The 16,011-nt window shown below is 43.4% G+C and overlaps 1 protein-coding gene across 4 annotated transcripts in view; it reads left to right on the plus strand.

Annotated features, from left to right (window-relative positions):
* LOC8053449 (zinc finger protein 236) overlaps positions 1–16,011 on the plus strand; it is a 42,622-nt gene that overhangs the window by 19,340 nt on the left and 7,271 nt on the right. For 2 of the 4 annotated variants that reach the window (XM_029974331.4, XM_029974332.4), the window contains exons 11-15: positions 1,361–1,797; positions 2,647–2,799; positions 6,878–7,096; positions 10,763–10,891; positions 12,896–13,134. In XM_029974331.4, coding sequence (XP_029830191.2) covers positions 1,361–1,797; positions 2,647–2,799; positions 6,878–7,096; positions 10,763–10,891; positions 12,896–13,134 — 1,177 coding nt within the window. The remainder of the gene's footprint in view (positions 1–1,360; positions 1,798–2,646; positions 2,800–6,877; positions 7,097–10,762; positions 10,892–12,895; positions 13,135–16,011) is intronic. The other 2 variants (XM_029974333.4, XM_029974334.4) reach the window with 1 other exon arrangement.

Here is a 16,011-nt window from a genome sequence, read left to right on the forward strand (position 1 = left end):
ACCAACCAACATAGAAAAACGGGGTGCAGTGGAAACATGTGAGTGATATGCTGCAGATGCATACATAAATGAGCCTAAACCGCAACTTGTGCATGTAGCACAAAAACTGCAAGGTGTGCAGCGACTTTGCATTGCCTGCCCCTTACAATGTGATCTTTCCATCTTCCATAATGCCCTTCTAAGTCAGACAATGGCTGGTGTGTAATGCCCTTCTAAGCCAGACAATGGCTGGTGAGCCAACATTTTACAATGGTTCGTGAATCAGCATTTACCAAGGAAGCGCCCATGTCCTTACAAGCACCCACTCTTAACTTTTATAGATTTTGGAGATTTGAAGAAATGCACATCAATAAACCGATCTCACCTAGCGTTCGGCGCATGCATGACGCCGCCATATTGTTAGTTTGCAGGAGGCAAGCGGCAGTGCACGAGCCAGCTCATTCCGTCTGATGCTCTGCATGCGCAGAGCTCCAGCGTGGTCATTGCACATGCAAAAAGGCTAAAGTTCCCTGGATGCATTACGGTGGCATAGCCAAAGTGACTGGTGAGATCGGTCTATTCCCTCCTGAAGAGTCCCCATCAGCAGAAATATTTTCTGAAATATTCTTGCATTTACTCAGAACTCTACTACAAATAAAAATGTAAAAGGAACGATTCGCTATGCCTAAAATTTCTTTCACTTTTGTTCTTTTTTTTTTATATACGGTTCCCAAAAAGCACTTTTTCAAGACAAAATGGACAAAGGCAAATAAATGTCCTTGACCCTTGGGCTCTCTTCTTTTTCTTTTTTCCTAGAATTTTTATTTAGGTTTTTTCTAGTTTTTAATAAGTTTTGTTTAACTTCCTGGGTTTGGACATAGGTGATCAAGAAAGGAGAATCAATTTGTGGTGCGAAAACCTCCTAGATAATACACTACTGGTTCACGAGGGATTTTTCTAAATACCAAAGTTTCTGCTGCGATTTTACAAAGCAAACGACCCTGAGAAGTAGAAGAAGTAGTATCATTTCAACTGAACAAGTGTCCAGCTTTTGTTTCACCCGATTGTTTACAAAATTTCACTGGACAGTTTTTCGGTACTTACTTGTTTTCAATGATATGAGTCAATGCCAAATTTCCTTGGTAGAATTTATGCACTGTGGTCCTATTCCTTACAAGTACCAGCCATCATTGCTACACCAACATGCATGACACATTTTTTGTATGAATTCTGGCAGTTACATAGCTTGCTGACAGCTTAGTTCACTTTTCTTCTCACGGGCTTCACATGCCCCGTGCATTGTTGCTACCTGTGACAAAAATGCATATTGACGGGCTTCAGATGGTGCAGTTTCTTACCTTCAGCCATACATGCTGTGCAGGTGACAAACCATACTCGTGCGGCATCTGTAATCGAAGCTTCAGCTCGTCGGGCCGCTGCAAGATGCATGTGGCATCGCACTGTTGTCTGAGCGAGGGAGGCGGCTCAGAAGTGTCCAAGGAGCCCTCAAGTGGCGGCGGTGGGGTGCTGACCGAAGACCTTTCGTCCCTGATCCCAATCCAGGAGCCCATCTTCATTTCAGCGGGCGAGTGTCCACCCGCAGAGAACAAGAGAGCCTCGCTGCTGCAAGAGCGTCCTTACAAGTGCAACATCTGTCCCCTGGGCTTCAAAAAGTCGAGCCACCTGAAGCAGCACATTCGGTCCCACACGGGCGAAAAGCCCTTCCGTTGCTCCGAGTGTGAGCGAAGCTTTGTTTCCAACGGGGTCCTCAAAGCTCACATCAAAACCCACTCAGGCGTTCGAGAGTACAAGTGCACGGTGTGTATGGTATCTCCTTCCTTTGTTGGCAAGCTGCATGCCTTTGTGCTATGCTGCTTATGAATAATTTCCAGTAGTTTGTCACCCATGTAATGATGAATGGAGATTTATGTGCATGGCATGCCTTGGGGAATTTGAACTGTGGCGATCTGTATTTGAAGTTGTTGTTCTACTGAGTACCAAACGAATGACCACTCCCGAGTTCTAGCTCTTTCCCCTCACTTGAAAAAAGCAGTATATATATGTAGACCATTCCACTTGTGGCTCCTTGGGCAGCACCATTTTGTTCTACTGCAGTGCTATGGACACACATTTGGCCATTTCACTGGATTCGGCGGCATGAAGGAAGGAGAGGGCACGCGCCTGTGCAAACTCGTTTTTCGTCAGTGAAACACTCGCCAGGTGGTAGTGCAGTTGTGCCCAGTTAGTCTCACTATCGGGTATGACATTGTGCACCAACTTCCATCTCTAAATGTACATATTGCTGCCTGAAATTACCGACATGATATGAGTTTAAACCTCGTTTTTGTGATAGCCGAATGTTTGGTACAACTCACTCTCCGGAGCACATGACACGCAGGGAAGGAAATTCAGGCTTAGGGGTCCGGTTGGAGGCTGTGTTTCTCTTTCTGCTTTTACACAGATGGAATGGTCTATAGTTATTTACAAAAGTGCTGGAATCATGCCTCGAGGCCAAAATAATTTGCGATTGTTTTAAAGATTTTAAGACAATGGCTTTTGTCTGGTCAGTCAGCTTTGGGAACCAACTTCTGGCGGTTGCTGTTTGTTTGACGGAAAGTGCTTGGCTGTTTAAGGATACATGAAACAGTGCACTCTGTAATGTTACAGGTTTGTGGGGCCACCTTTACCACCAATGGATCCCTGAAGCGTCACATGTGCACTCACACAAGCGCAAGGCCCTTTATGTGCCCATACTGCCAGAAGACCTTTAAGACTTCAGTTAGCTGCAAGAAGCACATGAAAATTCACCGTGGAGAACTGGTTAGTTAAATGCTCTTCCAAATACTGACCTTATGCCCAGACTTGCATGAAAATGCTCATTTTTCTTTAAACTTGCCTACAGAGTGTACCTCACTGCTCAAGGGAGCACTGGCCCCTTTTTTTGCCAGTCATAGATTGACCATGGGCAAGTGCATTTTACTGTGCCTTTTGCTCTTATTGCTATCGGAGCAATAATATCTTCTGAAGAAAGAAACCAAGCAAAGATTTTAGCAATTTGCATAGAAAATGTATACTCTCATTCTCTGGACGAAAAAACGTGCTCACATTTGCCTTTTCTGTTCGCTGAAATTTACAGAAACAACAGTGCACGTCAAACCTTAGAAGTTGTTCTACCGTGGTTGTGATTTCCTTTTACTCATCTTGAAAAACAGCGCCACTGGGACAAGGACAAAAAGACGAAGAGAACCCAAGACAAGCGCTGACTAACAACTGGTTTGTTACTGGAGCATAAGGAAGAAAGAAAGAAAAGAAAAACATGGAGTCAAATGTTTGCGCGCTTGCGGGGCGCCTCATGGAGTATGTCCCCTTCTTTTTTCATCTCATGTGATCTCGTCTTTTTTCCTTCCTCAGGTGCTGTTGTTATCCTAAATCCAGAAAGTTCATCTCATCGGGTGTCAGGTTCAACAAAGGTTGGCTCACACACGAGCTGTTGTTCTTCGTGATGTTGTAGGCTTCAATCATCTCTCGACATGTATGGTCGTGGTGTTGATATAATACACTGGTGTCACTGAAGCGTGGTTTGCACCTGCAATCTCGGCAATGTATTGCTAAATGTGAATAAGCGGTGCCTTTTTTTTTCAATGTACCTTGCATGTGTTATGTTCCAATCTTGCGTTTCCCTCCCTGCGTACACGTAGCGGAACCTAATCTGCTTAGTTTGTTTTGGGCTGGAAAAACAACATTCACCTCATATCTGGACACAACTTTTTTAAGTCTGTGTGAAATGCTGTGAAGATAAAGAATAACCAAAATTTTATTTTTTATTTTCTAACTGGATCTTCCAACATGAGATTGGAACTAATCTTATGTTGGTTTTTATTAAACTGTTTAATAAAAAAACTTTCAGCCTTTCCACTCTGGTGAAGAAGGAAGACCAGTGGAGCTGTACTATGGTGGTACGACCTCAAGGACGACTTTTTGGACGACCTCAAGGGCGATTTCTTGGGTGACTTCAAGAACGACTCCTAGAGGACGACGTCTAGGAAGGCCTCAAGGACGACCTCAAAGACATCTCAGACGACTTCATGAACGACCTCAGGGACGACGTCTGGGACGACCTCAAGGACGACGTTTAGGACGACCTCGAGGACAACGTCAAGAACGACCTCAGGGACGACTTCTATGAAGACCTCTAGGACGGCCTCAAGGATCACTTCTAGGACGACTTAGAGGACAACCTCAAGGACGACGTCTATGACGACCTCATGGACGACCTCGAGGACGACATGTAGGACGACGCCTAGAGAAATGCAGCCTTTCCACGCTTGATGAAAACCAGAGTGGAAAGGCTGGAAAGGTTGCCGCCTTCTATGAGCGAGGCCGGCAAGCCGGTTGTCTGGTTGTTGCCGTTGCTCATAGATGGCGGTGGCTGTCCAGAGTTTTGTGTTGACATTTCTTTGGTACTGGACACGATCCTGGGGAACCTAGCCCTTAACAGCTCCGCTGTAAAACTGTTAAGATTAGTTCCAATCTCATGATATAAGAATCAGTTAGAAAAGAAAAAAAGAAAGTTTCGGGTTTTCCTTATCTTCACCACATTTCACATGGACATAAAAAAGTTGCGTCCAAATATGAGGTGAATGTTGTTTTTTCAGCCCAAAACAAACTAAGCAGATTATGTCCCGCTGTACGCGTACACAGGGAGGGAAACGCAAGATCAGAACATAACACATGCAAGATAAATAATGGGAAAAAGTATGTGTCGTGCTTAAAAGGCTTGGTCTACCGCATTCCCTTCTCTTGTGGGTGCTCTTATATCGGACAAACTGGGCGGTGCTTAAACATCCGACTCAGAGAGCACCACAGCTCCTTGAAAGGCACCGCTTATTCACATTTAGCGATACATTGCCGAGATTGCGGGTGCAAACCACGCTTCAATGACACCTGTGTATTATATGAACACCACGACCATACATGTTGAGAGATGATTGAAGGTTACAACATCACGAAGAACAACAGCTCGTGTGTGAGCCAACGCTCGTTGAACCGGACCCCCGGTGAGATGAACTTTCTTGATTTAGGATAACAAGAGCACCTGAGGAAGGAATGAAGACAAGCTCGCATGAGATGAAAAAAGAAGGAGACGTATTCCACGAGGCACCCAGCAAGCGCGCAAACATTTGACTCCACGTTTTTCTTTTCTTTTCTTTCTTCCTTATGTTCTAGTAACAAACCAGTCGTTAGTCAGTGCTTGTCTTGTGTTCTCTTCGTCTTTTTGTCCTTGTCCCTGTGGCGCTGTTTTCCAACATGAACTCTTGCCAACTTGCCCAGTTATCTATCCTAAACAATTCTTTTTACTCCTTCACTCTGTACTTGAAAGTATGTTCCACACTGTAACAATTTATTGAGCTTTAAATGCTGCAAGGCATCTAAGTCCAAGCAAACTTTTACCACATAGTACAGTCATGTCTCGTTAATATATATGGACGCTTCCGGTCCCCAAAAAAATTGTTCGTAGTGTGAGTCATTCATAATAACGAATCGAGGTCAAAACACAGATCAACGAGCGTAGCAGCAACAACAAAGGCGGCATTCTTCTCTCTCCCGCCCGTGTCTTCGACAGTACTGCGCATATTTAGCGAGTCGCGTGTCTCCCTTCGACGCACTGATGAGCTCGCTTGGACCGTAGCCTTCGCCGTTTGCTAAGTTACGGGGAAACAGAGTAAAGGAGAAATTAGCTTTGTGGGTTCAAAGCTCCTCTCTCATTTTCCAAATAGTGACAAGGTCTACAGTGAGGTGACCTAGCTGCTTTAGGGCTCATTCTTCTTTGTTCCCAGTTGTAGGTCATGCACAATCTCGAGCAACAATAGACTGCAAGCAGTGAGGACCCATTTTACGTAAAAAATGAAACAAAAACATTCTTTGGTGCGCAGCTGTTATCACGAGACCCGCAACGAACGTCCTGGTGCACACTGTGACCTCTGGGGTTCATTGATATCACAAGGGAGTCTTTGGAACTTTTTCTTTTTTTAAATTGACGTACGGATGTCCATGATATTCTTTTTTTTTAAACTGGGGTATTGATATTCATAATAATGAGACAAAAATGCCTATATTTACCAAATTCATCCCTAAAATAGCTGTCCATAGTCCGAACTGCAGGTTTCCATATTAAAGGGGCGAAATTGCATGGCGAAAGATTGGTCGCCGAAAATTGCGTCCATAATGAGGAATGTCTATATTAACAGGGTTCATATTAACGAAACATGACTGTATCTCTTTTGAAAACAGATTCAGGTGACCATTGTGTGTTGTCCACTTGATCATTGTTCATACTAATTGCACTCCAGCATTGGTACAAGTATAAAAACTGCTGGACAGGCAACCCTTGTTGATTTTAGGAAGCTTTTTAGTTTTCTGCCGAATTTTTGGTTTGTAAGAATGCAGAGCTTAAAGTCAATCCACAGGGCTAGGACATCCCAAATCACTGATATAACCGAACCAGAGCAATGAACAGGTGGCACGATAGTTAGCTGCAGGCTAGTCTAGCTGATGGCCAAAGTAGGCAAACCTGGACAGCTCCTTGCACTGAGCAAATGGAGCAAGCGCTTCACCACCGTTGGGCAAGGCATTTAAACACTCGAGACCAGGTACAGTGAATACGGCAACTCCTTGATGATTCAACTGTTTCACGCAAGGTAATGTCACCAATCCAACCTCACTTTATTGCATAGGCCCTATGGTGTATCATTCTTCTTTCAGGCATGATTTAAAGCTCACAGAGTATCCCTGAGGAACAACAGCACTCATCTCGTTTTTCAATTGGAAATGAGACAGCTTCATTCTTGTTTCTGTCAGGCTTAAGTGTGCTTTGATGGGTGGACGCATTGACTTGCAGGGCTCTGCGCAGATGTTGCAGCGTAGCAGCAACCAGCCTCGAGCCCAGGGCTCTGAAGACACGGTTCCTGGCATGGTTCTAACGGACTCGCTGGTCGACGCCTTGGTGCCCGTGAACCCCGACGAAGTCATGGGCCAGAATCACAGTGCTCCTCCAGCAGAAGATGAAGCCGTGGATGACATCCATGAGGACCTCGTGACGCAGGAGGTGCTTGTACAGGTGAGCGGGGCCAGAAACAAGCTGCCGCTGCTCCAAATAGACAAATTTTTGCCGAGAAAACCTGCATAGTGGCAGCGTCCCCTTTGTCCTGGCAGTACTGTAACTCCCTTGCCAGGGGTTGAAAAAATTGTTCAATCGCATCCTTGGGCAAAAACTCAAATGATGTAGCTATTTATTCATTCTTGCTTGCTCGATGTGCTCAGTATTAAAAAGCTACTACTACAAGAATTTGCCGGCTCTTGTGGCTGTCGGAACGGTCAGTGAAATCAACCTATTCTTCAGGACGACTGAAAACATAAAGGGTTTTGATATTTTTTACTGCACTTTAAATCCTGCACATGCCTTGCATCATAATAGTAAATTTACTTTTTTACTTATACCGTATAATACCGCGCATCCGCTCATTCCACACTAATCGCCCATTCCCAAATTTTTAAGATCCCAGAAAATATGCAGAGTGCATTTACATATGTGTAAAATTGATGACCAGACAAGTGCCCATCCTCCATTTTTTCCCAATGTCTCCAAATTTTGAGTAGGCGCTTGCCCGGTATTTTACAGTTATTAATAGTAATCACATTATTAATAGTAACTCCAACGGATTGGACTCTTGCAGGAAATGTGGGAATCCCTTCACGTAAGGCTAACTCTGTTCATAAATTTCTCTAGCAGAGAGACCAACCAACCATTTGTGCATGAATAAGTGCAAATGTCTCGCAACTTAATTTTAACACGAGGTAAGATGTCTGTACAATGTTTGCAGAAAGCGACAGTGCTCTCATATTAAAAATTATTTTGGGAGTCACTCTGTGTATTATAATTGTGTGGGGATGTAGTGGGTTAGGACATTTCTGAAGATAAATAAAATTGCATAGAAAAACACAGGTATAAGTATGGGAGCAAGTGATGTAGCTAACACTGCATTTGCAAATGCTTGCAACTTTACTAATGTTGTGGTAGGATTGCTTTTAACATTGTACTCAAACATGGTGTACTGCTCTGGAAAGGTGCATATCCTACAGTGAAACCTCATTGATATCATCTCAGATATAATAGTTTTCGGTATAATATGTTTTATCTTCATTCCCGGCCAACGCCCCGTACAAGCAATGTATTTTGATATGGAAATTACAATCATATTTTCACTTGAAATTGGATAATACGACGACATAAGTAGGTTTTGATGAGTATTTAAAATAATGTTATCTTTATGTTCCAGTCTACCACATGTACACGCTTCGACCCCACTTTGGATGGTACGCAAAAAATCGGTTTCTCAACGTATCGCGCTGAAATTGACTACAGAGGTGCCCGAAGGTGGTGCATTCATTAATTGAGAGTATAAATACATAAGACCTCCGGAGTCAAAAGAAGAAAAAAGAAGTGATTTTTCCTGTAGAAAAATTATCGCTAACCCCTTTTTTTTTTTCAAAAGCATTAAAAAATTGTTTTAGGCTATTCTGGCATTTATTACGACTAAAAAAATTGGTGAAATGGAAAGAAAATACAATTCGCGTACCTATTCCTCACTTCATGTGGCCCAAAAAAGCGCCACAGTGACACAATATATATTATTTAAGTGTACCATGCAAAGTATAGGGGAAACAAAGTTTTTGATATTTCGTGATTTACTCAGGTGAGCCAATCTTCCCAGAATTTTAGTGAGAGCTTCCACCACTCTTGGACACCTCTGTAGTAAATCCTAGCGCGATACGTTAATACCCGATTTATGCGGTCCGTTTAAAGTGGGATCGAAGCGTTGGTGCACACGCTGTACTAGTACAAATCTCATTGCAATAAGCCACGAACGACCTGCTGCACGGCCACGGTAGTCGCTGCTAAAGTCACGTTACATTCAGCTGCCGTGTGATGCGCAGCGACTAAAATAGGCACGCGGCGTTTGGGCGTGACTACTGCAGCCAACCACCACAACTTCTACACTAAACTTTAAAAAAAAAAAAAAATCGTAGAGCCCATTTATTTTACATTAAGATGGAGGACCAGCGAAGCTGTTATCTTTACGACGACTATACGACATCTATACGATTTACGTGTGATTGCAATGAAGACACGTACACGACTTCGTTGTTTCATTGCCTTTATTTAATTCTTAGTGACTATAGTGATCATTGCCTTATGGTCACTTCTGGGCAAGTTCTAAACCCAATTTTTTGAGGCACACCTCGAGGATAGTTTTTTTCCGATTAAGCCCAAGTCTCTTTATCAGCATCGCGGAAGCGAAAGAAAAGAAGGTTAGACCTGCGCGTTCTGCCCTCAGCCTCGTCACGTTGGTGACCATAGATGATAACAAGGGATCAGGACCTCACTATCCAATAATGCCAAGGAAGGCTGACTCACACGGGTTGCCCCCTCTTTTTATTTATACTTGCCACTACCAATTGGAACGAAGGAGCGCCGTTTAAACGGGAGTTTTTTTGTTAACATCCATGGACACATTTTTTTTTACAGATCCTACCACATAGCAGCTTCGCTGTAAAACACTGCCAAAATTATTAACAGAAATGCAACCTCAAGCTAGTATTTAATTAAATATGTAGGCCATTTCTGGAGGCAGTGCAATACCGCTGGTATTGCGCTGTTTTTGGAATCGGAGCAAGTGTTTCACCATGTATGCATATTTTATGACCCTTTGGAGCTCGTTTTGGATAGTATGATATTTTGATAACACATTTTATTTTTCGGTTCCCGTGAAAAATGTGTCAATGAGATTCCGCTGTATATAGGGTGACCGTGCTTCTCAGAGTTGAAAACGGGACATCAAGGGGAAGGGTAGGGGGAGGAAAAATAAAGGGAGAAGGGGGGGAGGGGGCAAAGTGAGGCAGAAAGAAAATAAATCTCTGCTACTATTCAGTTTATCGTGAAAATGCACACTTTTCTGGGGCTTTTTGTCGAGTAGTTGAGTACACACACGCACCATTTTTACCCGTTCTACAAAACCTAAGCATGCTAAATATGGTAATATAGAAAAGTGCCCCATACCACATGTCTGTGCGTACAAAACCTATAGACAAGTGGAGTCACAGATAAAGCCAAAACTCATACTGTATTGGAGATAAAATTTTTAAACTCTGTTCCTTCTAATGCACTGTCACGAGTAATATATATATATATATTTTTTTTTCCATTCATCTGGTACTGATTTTGCAAGCAAGTTCCCACGAAAACGCGATATGCTGCTGTATTCAGGCAAAACGATGGGACGGTGGAAATTAACCTTTAAAACGGGACTGTCATGGCCAGAACAGGACGTCTGATCACCCTAACTGTACATGGTAACAGTCCAAATCCTCCAGAAAACAGTGTGAGGATATATTTTTATAGTTTTACCAATTCATATTTTTCATAAGGAAGCTAACAATCCATTGTGGTTTGATGTGAAGTGGCACTGTTTCCTTCATCCAATTCTCACTACTGCATGATTTGATGCCGTCATATGGATTCCTTGTGCTACTCAAGTTTTATAACTGGAAACCATAAATCAAGAACTTGCCTCCTAAAAAGACAGTGGTAAAGCATAGAACAAAAAAGACCCCATTTCTTTAGTCTCAATTCACATGGGTACTGAGTTAGTGTGGCATATGTGGCAATGGGGTCTATTACGTGCCTCTATAGGCTAAGTCGGAGCTCGTGCTTTTTGTTGCTCAGGAGAACCTGCAGCAGTTTCAGGGAAGCTTCTTCGAAAGTGGAAGTGACCAAGTGGACCTGAGCCAGGCAAACCAAGTGTTCTCCCAGAATGGCTTCTTCTCGCAGACGCTGCCACACTTGACATTGCAGGTGGGTGCGCACATTGTTTTTGCCCACTTCTCTGCCGGGTTACACAAGCGAAAAATATACCTTTTTCTAATTTGCTCAAGCACCAAGGAGAATGCTGGGAGCATAGGTGGATGCATTGCATGTGCTCACCTTATCACTATAAAAAATGCAAAATAAATAATCGGAAGAGGGCACTGACAAACAGACGAGCAAAGTGCCATTTGTTTTAGGTTTTTGCTTTGGAACAGTTACTGCTGCAGACAGCAGCGGTAATGTGCAGCGTTTGCATGTGCAGCACGTGTAACTGCTCTCGCGGCATGCTCCTTGGTGCTTGGGTAATTTATAGGCATATGCGAATTGTGGATTTTGAGTTTGAAGCGTATTCGAAGCAAATAGTGGTTTTGGTTAAATATTTTCGAATTGAATATCAAATATTTTCTCGAAGTCTTTCACTATCATGCACCATGCTTAAACGAAAATTCAACGGTACTCGCGAGGGTTGTTCCCAACCTTCCACTTGTCCACTGCTAAGCTCAGTTATTCTTAATACAACTATATGAACTGTTGCATGTAAACAACAGGTTTGTCACAGCTATCCTAATCAAGGGGATTTATAAATCTGCTTGCTATATGCAAATATTCTTCTATTTCAAACTTGACAAAAAAAAAAAATTAGAAAAAAATTGCGGCAGGTCAGTTTTGTTAAGTGCGCTTCTCACCGAGCACCTGTGCACTGTGGGGAAGCAATACCCACGAATCCCGCAAGTTCTGCCGATATTGGTTCCCCGCAGTACACAGGTGCTCAGTGAGAAGCACACTCAATGGGGCTAACTCGCCGTGATAAACACTTCGCAAAGTATGAACATCGCAGTTGACCTCAAAGCGAATATTGAATAGCATATTATTCGAAGCAGCTATTAGAAAATTCAAATATTCACACAACACTAGTGTTTGAGCAAAAGGCCTATTGGCATTAATAAGAGAGACAAGCTTGTTAGGGAAGGTTGTAAGGACTGCAGGTGGTTGCCAGATATAAGATTAGCGACAACATTTATATGGTACAATATAAAATAGGAGTATTTTCGTCCAGTCGTGGGGAAAATGGTAACCGACCTTCATTCTTCCCTTGTGCTCGTCTGTCTCAGGCCACACTACTTTCTCTTCACCATTCCTCGCTAACACATTCCTAAAGGGGCTGCACACGCTGATGCCCATTTTAATCTTGCTAGAAAGTTAGACACATTTTGCTGTGTAACAACGTGGCACCTGACCGACGAGGTAGAGAGGTTTAGAGCGATAAACTGGTATCCCATTCACAGGCAAAAGTGACCCCCCCCCCCCCCCAATCCCCCATCTGGCTGCCGCCATGTTGTACAATTTTGACCACTAGACACGTGACCGTACCAAATCATGAGGTTTTTACGCAAAACTGAGCTGAGATTCGTAATGTGATATTCCTGTAAAAAACATGATAAACTATTTTTCAATACTGTTAGCCCAAAAAATTGGTGTCTAGCTCCAATAAAAACCCGAAATACAGCACCGCGGCTGATGGCATCTAGCAGAGCCATTGCGAAGCTGCCCGAGTTTTTGTCATAAAAGCACATTTTGGACTTAAAACAAACGAAAGATAACTTATCTTTTTGGTACTGTTATTAGAGATCAATAAGTAATTAATTTGCGCTCGGTCGATACTTTGTAAAAATCTAGACGTAAGACTATAAGGTGACATGTCTAGTCGTCAAAAATGTGCAACATGGCGGCAGCCAGGACGGGATCACTTTCAGCTGCCAGTTAATCGCTCTAAGCCCCTCTACCTCTTTGCACCTGACCTTCTTATATCTCTCTTATTGACTGTTTGAGTCGAGATCAGTACAGCAGCTAGGTGTCTATGCTGATCAATACACGCACTCATTTCGGACAAACTTATCAGGCAAAAAAAATATGAAACGGTGACAATTAAAATTTTGGGCAAGAAAAACAGTGAATCAAAAAGCTAACACTAATTATGCTTTTTTATCTCAGACGGATGCACTGGATGTTGGTTCCTTGGCACGGGCCTTTGTCACTACAACGCTGAGCAGTGGGGAGAACATTGCCGCAGAACTACCCAACACTAGCTCCGAAGCTGAGGCTGCCGCCGAAGCCCCAACTCAGAGTGAAGATGGAGCTGTGGCCGGATCCCAAGAGTCAGCTTTACAGCAAGTGGCACAGGACGCCCTCCATGGCACAGACGATCCAGGGGACGAGAACAAGCCTTTCTTGTGAGCTGTTCCTTCGTATCTTTGCAGCTGTGTGCTGTGCGATCACACACCCACCGTTTTTTGTGTAAACCTCTGAATCGCCTAAAGTACCATAGTAGTATCCCGATTAAATGCTCATCACTCGAGCATTGTCCATCCCTTATCTTGGGTAAAATATTGATTTCCAGAAAGAAAACAAAGTATTGAACTTTGCACGCTTATCAAAAGGTTCCTGGCCAAACGACTACAAGCACCAAATGTGTGTGGGACGAAAAACTCCACTGTAATGCTATATGCTTTATTCAAGGATGCCTGGGTTTTCTCCGGTATCTTCAAGCAACTTTTTCCAACTTTTGTTTTATTTAGCTAAGGAATACCTTGCAGAAAAAATAAAATAAAATAAAAACGCTCGATAAATAGTTTTACAAAAAGTTTGCCCTTTTCCCAAATTGTCGTGGCAAAGGTTGTGATACTACGCAGGTAAATGTGGTACGCATTTGGTTGTATATAATGTTTCTGAAACAAAGCCCTGCCAAAGCTAAGGCTCCAGTAGGAGTGTTGCATCTCCCTGTTTTCTCTGAAGCACATGGTCGTTCTCCTTCTTTTACCTAGCCTACATACAATCACTCATGGCTCCTAGATACTAGCAAGAAGGCTGTAGTTCTTGATTTTCTGTGTCGTGCACTGGAGACGAGCGTGGGACACTCATTGGATACAAGTGCTGCGTCAGCTTTCGGCTGAGACTTGTGTTCAATCGATAGGGGCACAAGTTCCAGCCGAACGCTGACGCCATACTCCTGTCTAATTAGTTGTCTCACTATGCTCTTCCGTTACAGGACCTGCATTACAGGAAAGTACTAGAAGCCAGCCATAGAACATATTCTATGTTAAAACAAAAGTGGCTTTTTGTTTCGCTCGATGTCTTCCGAACAGTGAGAATCGGAGAGAGACACAGAGAGAAAGAGCTCCGAAGTATTCACCCCTTAAGTGGCATAGCCAGGATCTTATTTCGGAAGGGGTTCAATAACATACTCTCCCCCCCCCCCCCCCCCCCCCCCCCCCCCCCCCCCGGACACTCAGGCAAAGATTAGGGAGGCGCTGTTAAGATAAAACGGGTAAAGCTGCACTGTCACTTTTGAAAATGGAGCAAGCTTCGTTTACAGGAATACGGGCGTGGTGGCTCACTGTTCTACTGGGGCTCACCAACTTTAAAAGCTTTCTCACAGCACACAACTCCCTCCACTTTTTGAGGTAGCACTGCATAAGCAATGCGTGAAAGCCAGACAAAACACAAGGATAGCTATACTGTCACAAAAAAATTAAGCAGCAAAAAAAAAAAAAAAAAGTCTCGACGCTCAAAAATTGGAGCAACCGACCACGCACAAACACTAGGGCCCCATATTTAGGGCGAAGGTAATTCTGAACAATCACAAAACCAAAACCTATTATCTATTAAAGGTTTAGCAAATTCGTGCTACAGAACCAGATGCCGAAGGAAAGAGAGTCTTATCTTTGCTAGGCCGCTTTATCCTGCAGCTTGGTCCAAAGGCAGCAGCAGCATATCCTCGGGGTAAGAAGTCATTGGTCCGAACTCATCGTTCCGTCACTCGGAGAAATGACATGACATACCAGACATAAACTACACGCCGAACGTGGAAAGGAACTTGACTGCCCTTGCGCCTACGCGAAGTGGGAATATGAAGGCTTGTCTCCTCGGAGTTTCTGATGTTCCGTGCAACGAAGAGATTAGTCTAATAAGGAATTGCATCGGATGCCACTTTGACATACAAAGCAGAAAGCAAGACGGACTTTATCGCATCCGTTAGTGACGATTTTCGCAAAGTGAGGGAAACTTCACCAAAAATATGGAAATTTTAGGCGTCCAATGCAAGAGGGAGAAACGTGAAACGCTCGTCACGTCTGTGGTACACAGGCGGTCGCCCTTTGTCTGGAGGCCCTATTTCAGAACTTCCATCGTCTCCTTAATCCTAGCAACTCACAACGGCGGAAGCTGAGCTCTCGTTCTCTTCACTACGCTGGTTGAAAACATACCTAACTGAGAGCGTCCACTTCAAATGAGCGACTGCTCGGTATATACTTCGTTTCAGCTTAGGTTCAGGCGCAGCCGATGCTACAAGCGCGAGCATGTGGCCCAGAACAGCGCTTGCACTGCACGAGTGTGTGTGCTTGGCAGGGACGCTGAAAGCCCAGAGCTCGCGCTTGTAGCATCGACTGCGTTTGAACCTAAGCTGAAACGAAGTATAGCATTTTGGAATGTTCACCACAACATTAAAGTTAAGCGGAGGACGTCCGGCATATGTTTTCCCGTTAACGCAGGCGGCTCCGTTTTAATGTGTAGGCTCTTGGCATAAATGAGATGATCAAGATAACCTGTAAATTGCTTTCTAATATAACTAGTCACAGTTACCTTTTTATTTGCGGTAATTTCTAGTCGAAAGCACGTAATTCTGATCACAAAAGGTGTGTGTGACAGCAGTGCCACCTGTTGCTTAGAGTGCAATTGTTTTTTTACAATTCATCTATTATTCCTTACATCACCGACATTGTTCTATATTATGACGGTGTGTTTGTTTTATTATATTCACCTTTGTTTGATTGAAATGTATTTCAGTAAAAATAGTGTGTTATACTTTGCCTTGAAATTGCCATCATTCACCCCACAAATGTTTCGAAATATCCGTTTCTATATATCTGAGATCAAGTTCCACATCCCATCGAATAAACATAAATAAAGCAATATTGCATATTTTATTTATTTGAGCATTTTATTCCCCGCAAACAATTTTTCCGAAAGCATATAAGTTGAAGATGGTCCGCACTCCCTCGTCGTGCAAAACCGATTGCGTGACCAGGGGAGCGAGCGGGCACCAAGGGGGG

The sequence above is a fragment of the Ixodes scapularis genome, unplaced genomic scaffold (genome assembly GCF_016920785.2).
Source record: "Ixodes scapularis isolate PalLabHiFi unplaced genomic scaffold, ASM1692078v2 PGA_scaffold9__187_contigs__length_104089568, whole genome shotgun sequence".
Taxonomy (NCBI): Eukaryota; Metazoa; Arthropoda; class Arachnida; order Ixodida; family Ixodidae; genus Ixodes; species Ixodes scapularis.